At 42.5% G+C, this 21783-nt stretch overlaps 1 protein-coding gene across 1 annotated transcript in view; it reads right to left on the bottom strand.

The window, feature by feature from the left end:
- The window catches only part of SMC3 (structural maintenance of chromosomes 3), a 30689-nt gene extending 16645 nt beyond the window's left edge, over positions 1–14044 (bottom strand). Inside the window, exons 1-12 of the mRNA XM_028730317.2 lie at positions 13743–14044; positions 9839–9914; positions 8333–8371; positions 7716–7783; positions 7139–7210; positions 6970–7049; positions 5027–5105; positions 4063–4180; positions 2765–2940; positions 2567–2647; positions 1764–1928; positions 650–771 (exon numbers count right to left, since the gene is read on the bottom strand). Of these exons, the coding sequence (XP_028586150.1) occupies positions 650–771; positions 1764–1928; positions 2567–2647; positions 2765–2940; positions 4063–4180; positions 5027–5105; positions 6970–7049; positions 7139–7210; positions 7716–7783; positions 8333–8371; positions 9839–9914; positions 13743–13757 (1091 nt within the window). The 5' untranslated portion in view covers positions 13758–14044. The remainder of the gene's footprint in view (positions 1–649; positions 772–1763; positions 1929–2566; positions 2648–2764; positions 2941–4062; positions 4181–5026; positions 5106–6969; positions 7050–7138; positions 7211–7715; positions 7784–8332; positions 8372–9838; positions 9915–13742) is intronic.
- Positions 14045–21783: the final 7739 nt, after the last annotated feature.

Genomic DNA, 21783 nt, shown 5'->3' with positions numbered 1-21783 from the left:
ATTTCCTTTATTTTATACTGTGTTTTGCTCAAATACCTATTATTATTATTTTGGAATTTTATCAAGCTCTCTCATTTAACTTCAACCATTAACACATTTACTCGGGAATGCAATGGGATTTACTTCTGAACAGACATCTCTAGGACTGCACTGTTAGGCTCAGATTGGTCAGCACTTTCAAACATAAAAATCCCAAGCCTCTATCTGTTGACAGAAAACATTTTGTTTTCAAGTGGCAGAAAGAAAACCCTAAGCTCTTCTACTCAATCCTGTGCCACTACCTCTTACGGAGGACAGCTCCATCCATTCTACTAGCATGTGTCTTCTCTCTCTTACAGGGAAGTTCAAAGATCATAGAATCATAGAGTTGGAAGGGACCCTGAGAATCATATAGTCAACCCCCTGCAATGCTGGAATATGCAGCTGTCCCTTATGGGGATTGAACCTGCAAACTTGGCATTATCAGCACCATGCTCTAACTGAGTTAACCATGCCAAATGTATTCCTAATTATTTTCTTGCTCATCGCATGATCTATACTAGAACCCTTCCAATTCCTTCACAAAAGAAGAGCTTGTATATGCAGAAGTATTCCTCATTGCACATGCTAAATATTTCCCTTTCATACCACTGCTAATCAGCACACAAACCTGGCAATTCCTCGTTCCTCTTTTTCTTTTACACTATTGAACTTTGGTTCTGTTTCTGCTAGTTCTTTCTGTTTTTCTTCAATTTTCTCAAGAAGTTTCTGCCTCTCTTTCAAGAGTCTTTTCTGGAAAAACAGACAACACGAAGGTCAACAAGAAGTAAGGGAAGTGGTTTATCAGAATGTTTTTAGGTGTGAAAGAAGCAGTAGCTATAGAAACTCTAGAAATTATATGTTCAGAAAAGCTTTGGTTCAGTTTACAGCTTACCAAACTTCAAAGCAGCATCTGTGCATCCCCAATTTTAATAGAGCTACTTAGCAATAAGCTATCATAGACTGCTGCCTTTAACAAGAACAGTAATCTGTGAAGAAGCTCTTCTTGTCGAATGCTATTAAATAAGAACTTCAATAAGGAATTTATACGGACAGCACGAAAGCTTGATAATAGTTCAAATCTGAAATTGGCTGCTCTTATAGATTTTCTCAATATGTACCAACCGCAGACTACGTACAGACTTCTGTTTACTCTGCATCCATGGCACACTCAGCACTGGCTTGGAAAGTGGTATACAGTGGTACCTCGGGTTACATATGCTTCAGGTTACACACTTCACTAAGCCAGAAATAGTGCTTCAGGTTATGAACTTTGCTTCAGGATAAGAACAGAAATCGTGCTCTGGCAGCCCAGCAGCAGATGGAGGCCCCATTACCTAAAGTGGTGCTTCAGGTTAAGAACAGTTTCAGGTTAAGTACGGACCTCCGGAATGAATTAAGTACTTAACCCGAGGTACCACTGTATAAACAAAGTTAGCCATACTCCATATCTACTCTGTTGTTGCTTATGAAATATTGTACTTTAATGTGTTACCCCCCCCAAACCAGTTTTGATCCAAACAGAGAAAAAGAATGACCTTGCTGTGTTTTAATTAGAAAGACAGAACTCTTTTTCACTATGGCAGTCTAGATAACAGAGAACAACTGTCATTGTACCCAACTGTCCTTTTATAAAACTGAAGAATTATTTGCCCTGCAGTTTTTACATTCTATTTAGAGAGTCCCAAAAGACAAAATAAAATACACCTTGACATGTTATCCTACAACTACCCTCCAGCCCTTACCCGTTGTTCACTATTTCCAGCCAGTTCATCTTGCAAGTCTTTCGTTTTAAGCTCTAGTTTGGTCCTCTGTTTAATCTGTTCCTGTCTTTCAGCACTGAGCTGCTCCTTTTCTTCCTTCATAGCTGAAATCTTGGTTTTAAGTTCTCGGACTTGCCGTTCAATTTCCTACAAACACATCAACAGAAGATTGGAAAAGTACAACAGGTTACATAATTTTAAAATTAAAACAATTCTCATTACATAATGATAGGTCTAGCCAGGGAGATGCACATATAGTGTGACATGTCACCACATGCACTCTCTATCAACAATGCATCATATGGATGAAAACATGCAATTCTGTCTTTTTCACACCCCATCCAGAGTCTCTGTTGCTTGTTACTATAGATTAAGGCAACTGTAAAACAGAAGCAACTACTGACTCATGTGCCCAATCTATGAGGACTTAAGAGCAGCCTTGGGCAAAGATTTAAATCTCCCAGTTGAGAGATCTACTATTTGATTAACATTCTACACTTCTGAAAAAATGACCTGTTCTGCCTTTAGGACGGCAATTTTAAGGAGAAAAGTTTGTGGGGATGAAAAGTTAAATTCTTCAGGGGAGGAAATTCTTATCTGACAGAATGCCTTGTTTTAATAATTATTTAAACTGTGTGGGTTTTTTTATTCTGTTTTTCACATTAAAGGTATTTATGAAGTTAGTTTTTTTGTAATGGCTTTGGCTACACAAATAAATAATAATATTTGTTTAAAAACAGTTATTTAGATCAGAACAGCTCTGATCAGAACAATGAAGACCTCACCTCCATTTTATCTCGAGCATCCTGCTGTGCATCTCTTAATTGCCTTGATTTTTCTCCACTTGTTTCCCTTTTGGCAGAAAGCTGAAAAAACATCAGTTGTGGGTTAACATGCACAACATAACTATATTTTTTTAAACATATGTTGAAAAACAAACGCTGGTAACGAAAAAAATAATATATAATTTAAAAATGGCTTACCTCATCAAGTTTAGCCCTGGTTTCATTAAGTTCCTGATTATAAATGGTGTACTCCAGTGCTCTTCTCATTTTATCCCACTTTTGATATTGAGCAAGCTCTTCTTTCTCCTCTTCCAAAGTATGTAATCGCTCTTCTATATATTTCAACAGCTCATTTATTTTCTCCCTTTTCCCCTCTTTAGAAATGATTTAAGAAAGAGTTTAGAAGACTAAGTTAGTGCAGACAATAAGTATCAGGATTCTGTCATTAAACAGAACAACAAAACCAACTACATGGCAGAAATGCTCTTTTAAACAACATGTCCTATCTGGGGGAAATCCACTAAGCATATTAGCTTGTATTCTCAATGGTTATGATAAAAAGTTGCCTATGATTTCATTATTTATACTAAATCTCAAAATCAATGATTCATATTTTCTATGGTTAAAAATAACCAAATGATAAAGCAGAGTTAACCACATACAGCATCATTAATGATTTAATTTAAAGGAAAAATAAAGAGATTAATTGAAAGAGACTCCTCATAACATGAAGGCAGGTAGCAAACAGCTAGACTGCAACTAGGGATAAATGTGCAGTTCCCAGTCTGATTCAGTATACTGCTCTCTCAAGAAAATCACCAATAACTCCAGTAAGCTCTTTGGGAGAGTAGCTGGATTTAGCCAAGCCACATACACCTTGAACAACGAATCAACATGATTGATTTATGGCAGGGAACCCTTTTTCTAGCCAAGGACCATGAACCCTTCTGGACAACAATCTGGGGGCTATATGCTAGTGGTGGGAGAGCCAAGAGGGGAAAGTGGGTGGAGCAATGAATGTGAATTTTACCATTTTACAGTACACTAGTTTTACAAACACACTCCTCTCTCCCCCATCTGGATAAGCAAGAGTCATTATCAGAGTTCAAGGACACACTTCTGGTAAGCTAAAACATTCAAGGTGGGCATACAGTAGAGCTGGTGGGATGTGTGGCTTGAGGAGACGGGGTGTTAGCCTCAAAAGGCTCCTCAGAGGCCTGATAGGCTGTATTTGGCTCCTGGGCCCAGGGTTCCTTCCCCCTGCTTTATGGGGCTAAATATGCACAACCTTGGTAGAAACATGCAGATATGCAGTTGAACCATAATGGATGCATCATAGAATTCTACACCATAACAATAATTTCCAGATTGTGTCTTAGCTCATTGTTTCATATCCACCGTTTCAGTGCATTCTCAGCAAGCCAGAAAATGCACTAAATATATCAAAGTAACATGGCATGAAATTATTTTGAAATGCTGCGAAGGGTAATTTTTACCTGTTTCTTTCATTAAGGAGATACTCTCTTCTTTACGTTCATCATATACCCTAGTGCCAGCTACTTCTCTTAACAGTTTTAATCTCTGAGAGTCAGGAGCTGTGGCCATCTGGTTGATCTAAACAAAAAACAAAACAAAACAAAACAAAAGAGTAAGAGTAATGTAACATTTTGGACACAGTTTGAAAAAGCAACAAGTAACTATAAAGTTTTTCATAATTTTTTTTTAGACGAAAAATTCTTGCAACAAAATCTCCAATGACACTGCTGCAGCAGCATTAGCAATGACGAGCAGATGTCCCTGTCAACACAATACTAAGCATTTATGTGCTAGAGCAGGGGTTGTCAACCTAGTCCCTACCGCCCGCTAGTGGGCGTTTCAGGATTCTAGCTGAGCAGTAGGGGGTTCTATGGCACAAGCTGAATCCTCCTTCCATCAAGCATTAGTGAGCGGTAGGTATAAAAAGGTTGACTACCCCTGTGCTAGAGTCAGGAAAAGACTTGTGCATTTTGTAACTAGTGTTAACAAATGTTTGGTGAAAACTCAACCCATCTATATGCCTAAAACTGATACTGTCAGGTCTATCTGAGCATACAATTTTCTCAACTGAAAATATTTTCTCAACTGAAAATATGACTGTATAGGAGATTCTTTAGGAAAAAATAATTTGGTATAATTAATTTATCACTGCTCAAATATTCAGTTTAAATTCTCTCTATCATTATGCTACTGCTACACTCCAGCACCATAAAAACATAACTGACAGAAAGAATACCACAAGAATTGAAGCACGCTAACCAGACAGCAGCTACAGTCACATATCATGGGATTTTTCAAATTATTAAGGAAATATACATAAATTAAAATAGAATGTAAAATAATATGCCTACTTATTTGAGAACTACTTATTCTTTGCATTCAAGTTACTATTGTTCTTTGTTCAAAGGATAGTAATCATCATACCTTTCCTTGCTTGACAATATAGTAGGGGTTGCTGCGAGAAAATCCAGCACTTTCAAGAAGGTTCATCACATCATTTTTCCTGGAAGCAAGTTTTCAAACAGTAAAGCTTTCAGTGGATCAGTTTAGAATGAGATAAATAATACAGGACAAAAATAACAATTGGCCTGCTTCCATTAGACTCAGACATGAAAATTTCTTCTGTTTCATTTAAGTGCTTGCTGCTCAGTCCTCCTTCTATACGGGAAGTAACAGGTCGAACACAGATGACAGAATACTTGCTACTGAAATATCATTACCCCCCTTTTCCCAATTCTTGGCACCAAACTTTTGCAATTCATTGGCACAAGCTCTTCCTTGTCCTTCAAATATATTCTAGGTTTAATTTTGCTGCCGCCAATACGTATATCACCAATTTAGGTGATATACTTGTTGGGAGCACCAACTTAGGTTTGCATGGATTCTTATTTAGACAAATGAATACCTCCAACAGGAGTATGAAATACTTGGTGCCCTGACCTTCCGTATTCTTTCTCTTACTGTTTCCAATAGGCATTAACTTTCAGACGTGACCATCATAGGTGAAGACAATTCTTTTTTAATGCAAAAGACTCCAGCATAAAGTTAAACCAATTATTTAAAACACCTGCCTTGGGATCATTTTCAAGAAACTGTTCCAGGCAAGCTGGGAAAGCTGACTAGCAGTGCAAAATTCATGATCACTCAGAACTGAATCCCTGGTATGTACTCCCTAGCACATGGCATGTACTCTTTAGCACATGCATTTAATAATATTAATAATAAAATTTTATTCATATCCCGCCCACTCAGAGCGGCTAACAACATTAAAATGATACAACATTCTAAAATCATTTCATTATAAAATCAATTCAAATCAGATTAATGGCAACCATTGGGCTTGAGTTCTGTAAGGCTTGCCAAAGGAGGGGGTCAGGCTGTGCCCTGGCCAAAGGCCTGGTGGAACAGCTCTGTCTTGCAGGCCCTGCAGAAAATGTCAAGTCCCGCAGGGCCCTAGTCTCTTGTGACAGAGCGTTCCACCAGATCGGAGTCACAGCCGAAAAAGCCCTGGCTCTGGTTGAGGCCAGCCTAACCTCTCTGTGGCCCGGGACCTCCAAGATGTTTTTGTTTGAAGACCGTAAGGTCCTCTGTGGGACATATTTGCTAACCCAAAGATTGGAGGATCCTTTTTGTAAGCAAACCAAGAACTTTTCCTTTAAACAGTTTGTGTCTTGCCAAATGCAAAGTGGCAATTTGGAACCTTTTTTCTTCTTTATTTTACTGCCAGAAGATGAATACTTGTTTGCTGGAAACTCTGTGAGTTACACATTCACTTATTTGCAAAAATAAATGCATGTGATTTATTCTAACGCGTACTTCCACGGGGAGTGTTTGTTTAAAGGTGGATGAGGGCAGATACAAATCTAACAAAGCTATACTGTGCTTGGTACAAATGCCAGAGTTGGACTGTCTCTTCCAAACCTCTCTCCCCAACATGGAATAACACCCCCAGAACAGCAAGTGGTGGGTGGGCAGGCAAGGTGCAACTTTCTGCAACATCTTGGGAGAGACACAGAGATTGGAAGAGCAAACCACTGAATTCCACCTACAATGTTTCAAGCCCCCCCCCCCAAACAAACATGAAGACTGAAACAGTAATCAAAACTGTTTTTTCAGAAAAACTGAAGACTGAGATTTTCTAGGTTCCAAAATGAACTTGCAGGCATCAGAAGAGGACCCAGCTATGAGCATCCTGGATTCCTCCTATTCATTTGTCAACTAAATATAAAACGTCTCTAGTTGACTTACATACATGATTTTTAAAATGATTATCAAGTTTAACAATAAAACATCCCCCCCCAAAAAACCCTGTTATGGTGTACATTTAATCCAGATTTGGTTTAAAAGAAAAAAGGAACTGCGCTTACGTCACCATTTTCTTGTCTAGGAAATACTGGTCCTTTTTAGCGCCAATGACTCTGCGAAGAGATACTTCTTCTTTATCAATCTTAATAAAACAGAAGGGCAGATATTGCAAACTATGCCTCTTAATATAAACTAAAGAAAACAAGCTGACGTACGAGATTTTTAACTTACAGGTAACCTGTTGTCCGAGTTGTCAAAGATGATTTCCACAAAAGCAGAAATAACACGAGGACCTGTGCCTTCCTAAGAAAGATCCTCATATTAATCCACATTTTAAAGTGTGTACTTTGTATTACAATCTCCCCCATGCCATGCCCATTTTTCAGTGATTTAATAGCTTTGTAACAACTTTTTTTCCATTTGTTTTCTAAATTAGACTGCTCTAATGAAGCCTTTTGGTGGGAAACCACTAATGAATTTAAGTATGAAACTAAGCTAACCAGATTCTCAGGAAGAAAAAAAATCTGTCTGAGCATGTTCAAGGCCTCTTGTTCTAAGTGTACATCTACATCTCTAAGCAAGTAAACCTTTTCCAAACAGTGGAATGCCTACTGTTTATTGAGGGATTTTTATTCCATCTTTCCCCTCAAAGAGTGCCCAAGACAGCTGATCAAGGTTAAACCCCAAAAGTATAAATAATAGCATCACCTACTTATCATTTCAACAAATGCAAGTAATATGCACTATTATTCCAGCTAACTATTTTACAACAATAGCATGCTCACATGTAACTGTTATCTTCACTTACATGCAACAAAGCCAACCTTTGCTCAGGACGAAGATGACTGAATTCATCACTGAGAACAAACTGAATTGCTATAATGAAGAAAATAAAGTAAGATGTTAATTTTTAGGATTGTGTTCAGAAGTATTCAAAACTATCAATCAACAGTTTTTATGAATCTCTTATAAATAACAGCATAGGTTGCATTCAATGTGTTGCAAAACCTGAACAAATGTTAAAGCAAGGATCTCTTCAGGGATTTTTCAATTACTTCAGTCTGAAGCAGAACCCAGATGCCTGCCCCACAATGACCAATTAAATAATAATAATAATAATGCTTTGAGAGACACAATTTCCTGCTTTCATCTACCCTCTCCCCCCAAAACACACACTCCACTAGGTCCACTGCCAGGCATTAGCCAGCGTCCGGCCATGGATGTCAACCACTAAACATGCCACCCACTCAGCAAGTGAACCCATCGCCAGAGTGAAGGAGGTTGCAAGAGAAGGGGATTAAAAGAAACTCATCTGTCTTGCAATTAACGTTCCCCAAGCAATGCACCTTCTCAGGCAAGGCACATTGGGATATGGAAGGAGTTGGAGAAGACATTTTAGATTATTATACATAAGCTTTCACTTACCATAGAAAAAGTTGCTTTTTCCAGAACCATTTCTGCCCACTAAAAAGAAAAAGTAAGTTACACATAAGGATCAGGTTAAATTGTGTATTTTCAGTAACTAAATGTTTCTAAATTGAGGATTATAGCTGTAAAACAGCTAAACAAATGTATGTAAAGAGTGGAAGATCAATGACAATAAATTATAAGGTTGGCCGAACTGCCACCTGACCCTGACCCATCCCCATGGGACTCCATTGTGTGTTATCAACTCTGCAGCTCAGCAGAGTGAGAAAGACTCTTTGACATATGTTTGTCCTGTATAATTGCCCCTTCTCATTTGAATGCCAGCAACAGCCAATCACTCTGTATGGGAGAGCGAGAAGGAGGAGACCAATTCATTTGTCTATTTTTAGTATTGTTTTTTGTATTTCTTTTGTTAGCCACCTTTTCTGATAGAAAATAATATAAAAGAATCCTAATAGTTATTATAGCTTATGAAAACCAGCCAATTTTCAATAAAAACAATCTGTATGATGACATTCTCTAACTTTCAAGAGTTTGACTACTTGTCACCAAATTCTTTTCAGCAGTCCCCTAACTTTGAAATGCATGTACCTCCCCACTAGTGTCTTTAGATTATACAGGAGAATAGCTAATCACTGTACTGGTTATCATATCTTGTAATGTTCTCCTGGTGAGAGAAATTTTTTTAAAGAAATAACCTGTCCTTCCTAGGTCACACACTAACAAAATTTTTGTGTGAGCTTCCACTGCAGTTTTGGATTCTGGCCATGACAGAGGGTATCATGTGGGAAGGCTACAGCCCTGCTTGTGGATGAATGGAAAAGAACAGAACTAGAATAAGCTATTATAGGGACATCTTCCCTCTCCAGTCCCCAGAAGAGAACTATTCCCTGACTTGGCCATACGAATGGATGGTATTCAAGTTTGAAATGGATTTTTATTTTGTTAAGATTCTATCACACTTTCTTCCTAAGAGTTTATACTAACATAGTCTTCTCCCACTCACCTACATATTACTAGCACAACAACGTGAGAAACAATGACTCCTAATGGGATCTCCCAGTAACATCCATAGGAAAACTAGTACTTGAATCTGGTCTCCTCAGTTCACCACTGGTGAATGACCTTTTGATACAGTTCTGGATTGCTTTCTTAACTATGTGGTATTTTAACTGAAAGATACAATAACATTCTGAACTACTAACTGACAGATAAAGAGGCAAGAAGAAATGTTATCTCTTTCTAGGCTATGCTGTGAAAAGGTTCCATTTTCCTTGCAACAATGTTTGTGAAGAAACGTGTGTTTATTAGAAGGAATCCCCTTTTGAATCTTACAGGGCAATGCAGAAACCTTCAAGCCCTTCAGGGAAAAACTATATAAACACTCAAGGAATAGCAACCGCCTCACTATGAAGAACAAATAATATTTCTATCACCTCCATGAAGAGGCTCACTTAAACGATACACATTTAATATTATAGTCATTGTCCTAGAAAAACTTACCAATGACATTATGCTTTGAACTGAAGGGGTCTACTATAGTCTGATCTCGGTAGCTTCGGAACCCCTGGATGATCACCTGAAATAAACAAGTGCAAGTTTTTAAAGCGGCCAACAATACCATCATTATTTGCTATCACCTGCAGCTTTTATAACTACACGTTTTAAAAGAGTAATAGTTTTCAATGGTACAATATTCATTGTTGTACTTTCTAAGCTACAAGTTATTTGAGAATTAGCAGGAAGTATACTTGGGGAAGGACTATATAGTCACTAGGAAGCATTAATGGATGAACAGCTGGAACAACAGCAACAGCAACAACATCCAATGCCCTAAAAAAATAGACATTGTCTATTATCATCTCTCCAGGTTTTGGTTTTTTTTACAAACTTTGTATACCATCAAGAAAACTTTGTTAATATTAATGATTAATAATATTAATTTATACAGTTCCTAATTATTACAATCCTATAAAGTTGCCCCAAATCAAGAACTCATCGAAGATATGCAGAAAATAAAACCTGGTTTTGCTGCATCAAATCATACCCTTTACATGGCATTGCACTGGCTCACTTTTGGCTCTTCAACCCAAATTATATAGGTGATTAAGCCAAGAATTGAACAATAGCTTTTGCTTTTTTTAAAAGGTAAAGGTAAAGGGACCCCTAACCATTAGGTCCAGTCGTGGCCAACTCTGGGGTCGCGGCACTCATCTCGCTTTATTAGCCGAGGGAGCCGGCATACAGCTTCCGGCTCATGTGGCCAGCATGACTAAGCCGCTTCTGGTGAACCAGAGCAGCACACGGAAACGCCGTTTACCTTCCTGCCGGAGCAGTACCTATTTATCTACTTGCACTTTGATGTGCTTTCAAACTGCTACGTGGGCAGGAGCTTTTTTACATTTAGCCAAATCATATTAAATCAATAAACTCTTTAAAAAGCCAGATCTTGCCAGTGTGACATGTAAACATGAAACAATATCACTAATTACTAAACAGCTAGCATCATATATAAAATGTTTGCAATTCTGCTAATACAATAATTTCAAAAAAGATTTCACACCCAGCTCAGTAATTTAAGTACATGAGTTCAGCCTGCAAAGAAGCCACACAGGAGCGAAGCCTTATCAGTGCTTGGAATGTGGGGAAGGTTTTGCTTGACAGCCAAATTTTGCAGCACTTAAGAGAATCCAGACAAAAAAGAAATCCTATCAATGTTTGAAGTGTGTGAAATACCTCACTCAGCACTCACACCTAAGAATGCACAAGAAAGTCCACAGAGGAGAGAAACTTTATGAACATCCAGATTGTGGAAAATGACATACTCAGGGGTTTCATCTTGGAAGTCACCTGGCGACCCACTCTGGACAAAACGAGTGCATATGCCTACAAAGTGGGAAATATTTTTCTTACATATCCCTCCTTGCTAGTCATCGGAGAGTGCATACTAGAGAAAAACCTTACAAGTGCCTTCGAGTGTGGTAAATGTATCAGTCTGAGCACACACCTCAGGACTCATTGCAGCTTGCACACAAGAGAAAAACAATATAAATGTCTGGAGTGTAGGAAATGTTTCAGCCTGTACAGACATCTTTTGATCTATCAGAAAGTCGACATGTGACACCAACAAAATCATGCTAAACCTTGAAAACCCCATACAACACAAACTTTGTAGACAGGCCATGCCTCCCCAAACAGTGGAAAACACTGAAGCAAATCCACACAGGAAAGGTATGTATGAATGGCTTTCATGATGGGAAAAGACACTGCCCATATAAACTGTCTGTTCATTAAAAAAAAGAAAGAAAGAAAATTATCCAGGGCTAGTGGGGAGAAAAGGAACCCATATATAGGAAAGAAGATCTGTGGATAGCATCCAGAGAACTTAAGATTCAAAACAGAGTTTTGATAAGAAATCTGAAGAAACTGCACAATAGGGTATAAAATGTCCATGTCCTTTGAAAATTAGACAAAGAGTTGTAAGCTGAAAAACGGTTCCTTGCATTTCTTTTTGTGCTGGTTTTTGACAGTGATGCATGTTACCTTCCAAATGGCCACATGATGTTAAACCCTAATTTGTTTTGAACTATGGTTTAACATGAATGAGCTTCCCCTGCTTTTTCTTGATGTGCTAGCATTGTGTTGTGTGCACCCACCTTGTGGTTTGAAAGAAACCACGAACACCTAGCTAGAATAAATCAAGGGTAAATAAAATGCAAAAACAAAAAAAGAAAACCCCACAGTTCGCAAGAGTAGTTCCACATAGTCATAGTGCAGATTGAGAAAGTGGGGAGGTCATCTTTAAATTCAATATTGCAGGTTTAGCTTTCAGCTTAAGTTAAGTGTAAGTTTCAAGTTTCAGTTGCAATGTTTAGCTGATAAGCTGAAGAGTGGGCTGAAGGTAAAGTTAAAAGTTGAGCTTTGGCTAGGTTTTTAAACCAGTTAGAGATTATTATGTTTTTATCTCTCTTAGCGCCAAGGAGAATGCAAATCAGACACTCAAAGTGTCCTTGGGAGATGCAGCTTTTCACAATAGGCAGGCAGGCAGGCAGGCAGGCAGGCAGGCAGAGAGCTGTCCTATGTACAACTGTCAGGAGCAATGCCTCAATGCCTTCCACATGTGCTGCATTAGGAGGATTTTGGGCATCACATGGCAGGACAGCTTCAAACAAAGATGTGCTCTCCCAAGCCCACATTCCCAGCACATTTAAATTTTGTCTCAGCAACATCTATGTTGGCTTCGTCATGTCCACAGAATGGAAGATAGCAGGATCCCCAAGGATGTGCTCTATGGGTAGCTGGCTTCCAGCACCAGCAGATTGGCAGACCGGCTCTTGTGACACAAAAATGTCTGCAAACATGACATGAAGGCTGGCAACATCAACCCAACCATGTGGGATGTCCTTTGCAGACAACTGCAGTGCCTGGAGACAAGACAGTCTGGTTGTGCATCCACAACAATGACCATAGGAGGAATGACAGCACCAAGAGAAGAAATGCCATGGTGCATCTGCAGCACTACAACCGGATGCCTTCATCTGCCCTAGCTGCAACAAAACATGTCTCTCCCCATTGGTCTCTACAGCCACAGCAGGCTCTGCAACCTTCCAACGGTTTGACTTCACCGCCAAAGGCGAACTCTCCCTGAGACAGATGCACAACTACGTGCATGGGGCCTTTCTTCTATGGCGGAGGTGGAACTGTCCAACCATGCAAGCCCACCTGCAATCTGAAGTGCTGCAATCCAGGTTTGCCCCCCTCACCTACTACTGTTGGTGAGACCATAGCTTTTAAGCACAAGGCAGGGGCCTTCCTTTAACAGACTCAGAGAGGCCTGAGAAGGGAATACATACTTTTTTAAAAAAAGCATTCACATTTGATTGATTGATTCACATAATCCTGCCTTTTAACTGGATCCTTCCGGATTCTGAAGAGGAAAGTCTACCCCTGCAATGACACATCGCTACCAATATGGTATTCTGAACGTCCGCTCCAGATGGGCCCCAGGACTTCCCAGTGTTTACATCTCTCCCCGCCATGCACTGCAATACGCAGGCCATAGGCGAAACCACCTCCCCCCCTCCAGTCTGAGAAAGAGGACCCCCCCGCCCCTCATTCGAAAGTGGGATCCGCCAGAAAGGCCCTTTCGGAGATGACAGCCTCGGCCGCCCCCCTCCCTCCATCTATGGGATCATCCCGTGAGGAGAAAAAACCTCCCGAGCAAAAAGCCGCCGCAAACCCCCCTCGAGCTGAAGCCCCTCTTCTCCCTCCCCAAACCAGATCCCCCCCCCACCGAAATATCGTTGCCAGCGTCGCCCTCCCCCATCAGATACTTTAATGAAGCCGCCCTCCCCTGCGACAGCGGAGCCGCCTCATCGCAAAAAAGAGGCCCCATCACTCCGTTTACCTGTTTGATATACATGCTGGCGGCGGCCTCTCCTCAGCGCTGAGCCCGCCCCGCTCACAAACCACGGACAAAATGGCGGCGAAGCCTCCCCGATCCCGTTCGCCGCGGAACGCACCATTTAGTCTCTGGAAATAGGAGGGTTGGGAGTACACCCAGGAAAGGAAAGCACGAAGAGGCAGCGGAATGCGCCCGTCCCTTCCCACGTCTTGAAAGCGCTGTTCTACCTGCGGTTTTCGCGCCGCATTCAGGATTCGGTGAAAAAGGCCCGCCAGCTAATAAAGCGTTTCCTCCCCCCACCTCGTAGGAATTGGTTCAGCCCGACATGAACTTGTGTTGGGCGCCAAGGCGAGGACAGCCAATGGGAGCGGGAGGAGAGCGCCAAACTGGAGGGCCGCTGGAGCGCAGAGGGAGCGCTAGAGGGCGCTCGTCATTGTAGTGAAGGCGGGGCGGGGGTCGTTCTCCGAGTGCCAAATCCCCCTCCCGGACAAGAGGGAAGTGTCAGCATTCTTGGGAATCCTCCTGGTGGCTGCAGAAGTTCAGAAAGAAAAATCGGGGCGGGGATAACGAAAGAGGCAACAGCCCGGTTGGAAATGATGGCTGGTTGTTGAGGGCGGGGAGCAGAGAATTTGTGGGTGAAGAGAGGAATGGACCCTCATAGAAAAAAGAGGATGGAGAGATAGTTCCCTCTCCAGCCTGCAACATTTTGTTGTAGGTTCTTGCAAAGCATGTAACATTGCTTATGTCGTAAGCACCGCCTTTTTAAAAGCAACCAAGGGTATTGTGGCCCCTGAAGGACCCACGCAAGCTGCAGTTCTTTTGCACGTATATGCAGCAACATGTAAACCACCCCAAAAAGCTTGCAGTATAGGTCCCTTAGCACCTACAAAATATCACCTCAAAATTTCACAATTCACAAGCTCTTCCCGTGCAGCTTCTGTTTACAGTGGCTTGGACTCTCCCCAAAACAGAACTCACCCACCCCTCTCCCAAACATGCCCACATTTGATTGCCAGGATTGGACTCCCACAGTGGTGCAAAGAACATCTGAGTGTGATGGTGGCTGATGTAGGTGCTTATTTCTGTTGACCGAGCCAGGGAAGCCCATATCATTTTGTGTTCCGCCGTTCCGCACTCACACACCCAAATGCAGCCATTTTGCATTATGCCACAGAATATATTTTATGATAGGTCCCCAGAAGTTGACAACTCCAATCTGCAAGCAGAGGCAGATTTAGGGTGACTGGTTCAGTCGCACCACAGGGGGCACCACAACTATGATGTAGAATGGAAGGTGAGAGGTTGGGGTGGGGCACTGAATTTTGATGTCAAACCAAGCACTGCTGAAATGTGAAACCCCAAAGTCCACCACTGCTCCAAGGAATAACCATAGCCACACATGTTATAGCACGCGCAAGAAACATCATTTCATTTTTCATACATGGAGACAATCTTCATTTTGAAAATGACAAATATTGCAATATATGAAGGGTAGTGTGAGTGTTTTTGCTATGGGTTAGTTTCTTGGGTAACCAATATACCCAATGGATGTCTAATAGAAAATACTTGCATCACTCTGCTTATCTGTTTCCTGTCACCCCTAATCAATATAAATTGGCATTCTCCTAGATTTCTCTCTTTCATTTTTATTTTTCTGTTTAAGTTTGTAAATGAAAAAAGTGTAAAAGGAAAGTTATTCTTTTACTATCAAATATTAATATAATGGATTATAAATTTAACAATTCTTTTGTAGTCATTTCTGTAGTCCCTGCTGCTTATCTCTTACCTCTTATCAATGCTTAGGATGCAATCCAAACTCCTGGCTAGCAGTGTGGGACTTAATGGAGTGAAGAGGTTCCCACCCCATCCATAGCCCTGTTGCTTATGCCAACCACGGCAGAAGAAGGGAGGCAGGGAAAAAGCTCTTCGCTGTGGCAGCTCCCAGGCTTGCGTAATGAAGATCCCTGGATCAGGTCCACTGCTGCCACATGATGCCAGCATGGCTTGCTCAGAATCCAGTGGCTCTTGTGCCATCCCAGTTTTGCATCCTCCCTTTCCACAGGCTACCACCAGCAGGGAACTCTCTCTGAGTGACTTTGCTTGGCACGTGAGTGGGGAATGGGTACCATGGAAGCATTTACAAAGACCACATCTATGAATTTTCACAGGATTCTATTAGTCTTTCCCATATGAAATATGGAAAACTGAGGCCAACTGCTTGCAAGTACTATACGAAAAATAACATGCTGATTGAGTGCTATAAAGGCCACAAAATAATCTGAAGGAATAAAGAGAAAATTGTTATTTCTACTTTCTGTAAATTATAGCAATTTTAGGCACGACGTGTAACAACAGTGGGAAGAAAATTTACCAGAGGAAATGGGATTTTCACCTTGACAGCATCTCATTTTAGAAGTGTAATTATTATCAAAATCAATTTGTATGTATAATAGAATTTTTGCAACTAGCCCTTTTCCTATTAAAACAAATCTGTTCAGAACATAATTGCCTGGTTCCTGTCTCTCTGCTGTGAGCAGTAGATATTGGCCAATTACTTTTCTTTATCATTAGCATTCCAACATCACAAAGTGCTCTTAGCACTCTTCTAATAGTAATAACAACAACAACACCTGAAGGAATAGTTTATGCTGAGAACACTGCCAGTAAGGGTACTTATTTAGGTTTTAATCCCATCCAAACCCAAAAGCTCTGTGTGGGTAAGAATTCTTAAAGCACATGCACAATAGCCAATTAAAATCAGTAAATCCATAAAACCCTTTAATTAAATGAAGCACTGTTAAGCTGCACATATACTTGACCTTTTCTTGGGAGATTTGCTGTTGGCAGGCATTCTAGAATTCCGTAGGCTCCTTTGCCTTTAATAGCTGCATGACAAGCAATAAGTCAACTGTTTGAAGCCTCCCCCTATTATCTCAATTCTAGGGGTGTGGTGGATGTGAAATCACACTTTGAACTTGTTCTGTATTCTGAAGGTCTGAATTAAAGAGACGGGGCGGAGGAGTTGGTGTCCCAACCACTCATGGTTAGGAAGCTTCCTCAGTAACTAACGAAATCATGCTTTCCTACACTTAAAGAATGTTATTATGTGTTTCAACTTTCCACCTCACAGCCTTGCATTTGTAAATTGTTATCAGTACCTCTTCTATTAGAAATGATAGAAATGTCAGTGCAAAAAAAAACCCTGGACTGCCAGTAGTGCATATGAAAACATCTAGGGGTCTTAGTAGACCACAAGCATAACCAGTGGCGTAGCGTGGGTTGTCAGCACCCGGGGCAAGGCAAGTAATTTGCGCCCCCTAACCCGTGGATTTTAGCACTCGAGTGCGAGCACCCCCCCCCCAGATGTTGCGCCTGGCCCCCCCTGCACCCCCCACGCTACGCCACTGGGGCTGGGGGCAAGCGAAGGAGCCAAGGACCCCCCCCCAAAGGCTCAGCAGGAATTTATTAAATTTATTATTTGCGGAGCCCCCGCGGGCCGAGGCAGCCGAAGCCCCCTCCCCTCGGGCGCCTCCCCGCCCCCTCCTCTCCTTGGGCTGTAGGTGGAGCTCCAGATCCGGGCTTGGCGAGCGCCTCTCCTCCTCCCGGCTGGGTCCGGGGGCTTCCAGCCGTGCTCCGTCCTCGCCCCCCCCCCCCCAGCGGCTGAGACTTGCGCCGAGAGCCGGAGCCAGCGGCGCCCCCTTCCGCCGGGAGACCCTTGCCCGCCCGCCGGCTTCCTCTCGGAGAGTTTTGGGGAGCGCAGGGCGCGGCGAGGCCCCTCGGAGCTCTCCTCCCTCCCAGTCGGCAAAAGCAGCCACCGCCTGTGTCTGGGCCGAGGGGATGGCGTCGGCGTCGGGGTGCGGAGGCTGCCCATACCCAGCCAGGTGTCGGTGGCGGCGTTGGCGCTGCTGCAGCGGTTGCTCCTCCTGCGAGCAGTGAGTGGAGCGCAGCCGCAGCGGTGCCCCCCCCAGATGTTGCGCCCGGCACCCCTGGCATCCCCCACACTACGCCACTGAGCATAACAGTGTGATGCAGCCGTAAAAAAACCCTAAAGCTATTCAGGCTGCATTAACAGAAGTAGTGTCCAGATCAAGGGAAATAATAGTCCTGCTCTGTTCTGCCTTGGTCAGGCCACACCTAGAATACTGTGCTCCATTCTGGGTCTCACAATTTAAGGAGGATATTGACAAACTGGAACATGCGCAGAGGAGGACCAAGATGATCAAGGGTCTGGAACCAAGCCTATGGGGAACAGTTGAGGGTGTGGGGTATGTTTAGTCTGGTAAAAAGGAGACAGAGGAGATGCCATCTTAAAATATCTCAAGGGTTGCCACATGGAAGATGGAGCAAGCTTGTTTTCTCCTGCTCCAGAGGCTAGGACCTGAACCAATGGCTTCAACTTACAAGAAAGGAGATTCCTACTAACCATCAGAAAGAACTTTCTCACAGTAAGTGTCACAGTCTGGTTCACGGGTGATCGAAGTCCTGGCTGGGGACGTCGGGACCGGGGGCAAGATGGTGGGGTGGGAGCAGGAACGGGAGTCCAGAAGACAGGAGTCAGAAAGCCAAGAGTCCGAGGGTCAGAGAGCTGGGAGTCAAGATGCCAAGGGTCTGAGGGTCAGGAAGCAAGGAGTCACGAAATCAGGGGTCCGAGGATCAAGAAGCAAGGAGTCACAAAGTCAGGGGTCCGAGGATCAAGAAGCAAGGAGTCACAAAGTCAGGGGTCCAAGGATCAAGAAGCAAAGAGTCAAGAAGTCAAACGCAGCAAGGCAGGGAACGTGTTGCTGTGGCAAAGAGCCAAAGGGAAAATGCTGACCTTCCCAGCTCTTGCCACCAGGTGCTGTGAGTTACCAATCGGCCTCACCTGTGAGGCTGCACCTTGCCTCTTCAGAACAAACTTAGGAAGGCCCCAGTCCTGCAGAGTCCTATTGGTCACAGGGCCTGGCTCCTGCACGCACACCTGACAGTAAGAACTGTTCAACAGAGGAACCAACTCCCTTGGGAGGTTGTGGACTCTCCTTCCTTAGAGGTTTTAAATAAGAGGTTGGATGGCCATCTGTCATTGATGCTTTAGTTGAGATTCCTGCATTGCAGGGGGTTAGACTAGATGACCCTTGTGTCCCTTCCAACTCTGCAAATTTTATGAAATGAAAGGAATTACTTATTCACGCAGTGCATAGATAGACCATGGAATGTGCTCCCACGAGAGGCAGTTATGACCACCAAGTTGGACAGCTTTAAAAGAGGATTAGACAAATTTGTGGAGTTCAAAGCTATCAGTGGCTGCTAACAGCGTCAGAGGCAGTATGCTTCTGAGTGCCAGCTGCTGGAAACCACAGGAGGGGAGAGGCTGCTGTGCTCATATCCTGCTTGCAGGCTTCCCATGGGCATCTGGTTGGCCACTGTGAGAACAGGACGCTGGACTAGATGGGCACCTCGCCTGATCCAGCAGGACTATTCTTATTTTTATTCTTGCTGTCATCCGAAGATCACAGGGTGATTTACAGCATAAAAATACAAAATGCATAACATATTTTTTTTTAAAGAAAACCACACATTTAAAAGGTCATAAGGTGTTTAACAGCCAAAGTTCTGTCTGAAGAGGAATGTTTTCAACTGGCACCTATGTTCTTATCTACAATAAAGTGTAGATCAGGCTTCTTCAAACTCGGCCCTCCAGATGTTTTTTTTGGCCTACAACTCCCATGATCCCTAGCTAGCAGGACCATTGGTCAGGGATGATGGGAACTGTAGTCTCAAAACATCCAGAGGGCTGTGTTTGAGGAAGCCTGGTGTAGATGAATGCAGGAAGTAGTGCACAAGTCAATCAGTAGGTGACACTCTGCACCCTTCTTTGAACATAGGATGCTATCATATACCAGGTCAGGTCAAACTTGTCCAGCTAGCCCAGAACTGCCTACTCCAGCAAGCAGTGACTCTCTCCAGTTTCAGGCAGAGATCACTTACTACCTTAATTCAAGATGCCTGGGATCTCAGCAAATAAGGTGTTGTACTACTGAGTTATGGTTCCTTCCCATGGTGGGCCAAAGTTGCCCAGCACTGCAACATTTCATCTATCTCTTCTTAAATGAACTGGTACAATCTCTCTGCCAACTTTCAGAATGGTAGGGCAGACTATACTATTCTTAGGGCTGGTAAAGTAGAATTCACTTTATCTCTCTGTGAGCAATCAGCCTCAAAACTTGTGATGCAAGGGAGCTGCCACTGGGTAAATACATACTAATAGATGGGTAAGCACCCAGTGAATTTCGTGGCCAAATGGAGTTAGACATATGTGCGCGTGCGTGCGCGCACGCACGCACACACACTTTTATTAATTTTCACAATTAAGCAAAATCCCATTAATGTAAAAATAAAAAACATTTAAAAATTCAAACAACTGTATTCACATAGTATTAAATCCACGTTTTGGGATTACTCAAATCCATTGACTTCCCTCCACTCCCTCCCCTGATTCCTTTGTATTGTCTTAATTTATGCATGTCAATAATCTCTTTATCTTTGATTATCTCCAAATTTAAACATTCTACACAACCTTACAAGTGTTTTTAAAATCCTGCTCATTTATTAACTTCCTTACAATGCTTTTGTACATATGCAATAAACATTTTTTCATTCTTTTTTATATTTGTTGTCGTCTTGATTTCTAAGTTTCCCAGTTAATTTGGCCATTTCAGCATACTCCATTAGTTTGATTTGCCAATCTTCTTTAGTGGGGACTTGTTCTTCTTTCCAGTGTTGGGCTAACAATATCCGTGTGGCCGTTGTAGCATACATGCCAAATGGAGTTTTGAACCCTGATTTCCTCAGTCCAAGTTTGGCATTATATCCACTGTTGGGGTTTGGAGGGAGTGAGGAAGTTTAAGTAGATGGAAAGCCACAGGTCCAGTCTCAACTAAGGGGAAGAGGGGGCCTGCCTGAGAGATCCTGGAGAACCACTCACAGCCAAAGTAGACTATAGTGGACTACAGGGCTATTTTTCAGCCTGAACTCATTGGAACTCAGTTCTGGCGCTGCCATTAAGAGAACAAGGGAGGCGTTCATGGTGAGTTCCGGCACCTCTTTTTCTAGACAAATAGCACCAGTAGACTAGAAGATCAATGGTCTGACTCAGTACAAGGTGGTTTCATATGCTAATTAAATTTCACTGATGAAATCATCATAGCCACAACAAAAACAACAACACTTTAAGTAAAAAATAAATGCAGGGAGCAGGGCTTTAGAGATGAAGGGCTTAGACTCCTCAGAATGGTAATGTGGGTTCCTTTTTTCCACTCACTCAGCATATTTGCATGACGCGTAGGAGGGGACAGCAAGAGGGTCCCCCTCTGGAGGCAGCACCAGGTAATTATCTTACTCATCATTCCCAATCCCTCCATCTGAGATGGAATATCCCTAGTATTTGAGAGAATAATGATATAGCTATAAAGAGTGTGTCTGCATTCTCCTGGGTATGTTCAGCAACCAGTAAAAACCACCACCACCAAACCCATTCCAATTATAGAGGAAAGAGCTAACAGTCATAGAAACATCGGTGAATTCACTCACCGGATGAACCTCATCTGAGCATCAGATCTGTATTTTCCCCCTCCTCCTCCTCCTGTCAAAGAGCCCAGGAGTAGACAAGGCAGATGAAGTCTAGGGTGATAATGACAGACTAGATAACTAAAAGGTTTGATGCAGGATAGGGTAGGGGTGGGAGGATGAAAATGGGAGCCTTTAAGGAAGTGTGGTAGAACTGTAAAACCACACCACTTCCTTGTGCTCAGCTCTAGTAGACATCAGGGGAAGACAGCTGTTTTATGCTGAAATCGTGTCTGGGAAAAGAATCATCACCAGACATTGTGTAGGGGTGGAAGTGGGGGCAGGATGAGGAAAAGCCAACAAATACTCCCCTAGGAAGCTGAGGCACATTTCCAGGTCCTGAAGGCGTCCTTTCTCCTTTGCTGATGTGAGCTGTGAATCCACCAGCCAGTGGGTAGTTGCAGCCCCAAGGACTTCTTATTAATAGCTCCCACTCCCCATT

This window comes from Podarcis muralis, chromosome 6 (assembly GCF_964188315.1).
Source record: "Podarcis muralis chromosome 6, rPodMur119.hap1.1, whole genome shotgun sequence".
In the NCBI taxonomy this organism is placed as follows: Eukaryota; Metazoa; Chordata; class Lepidosauria; order Squamata; family Lacertidae; genus Podarcis; species Podarcis muralis.
Note: the sequence above shows the minus strand (reverse complement) of the source record. Positions and strands in the feature narration are given on the sequence as shown.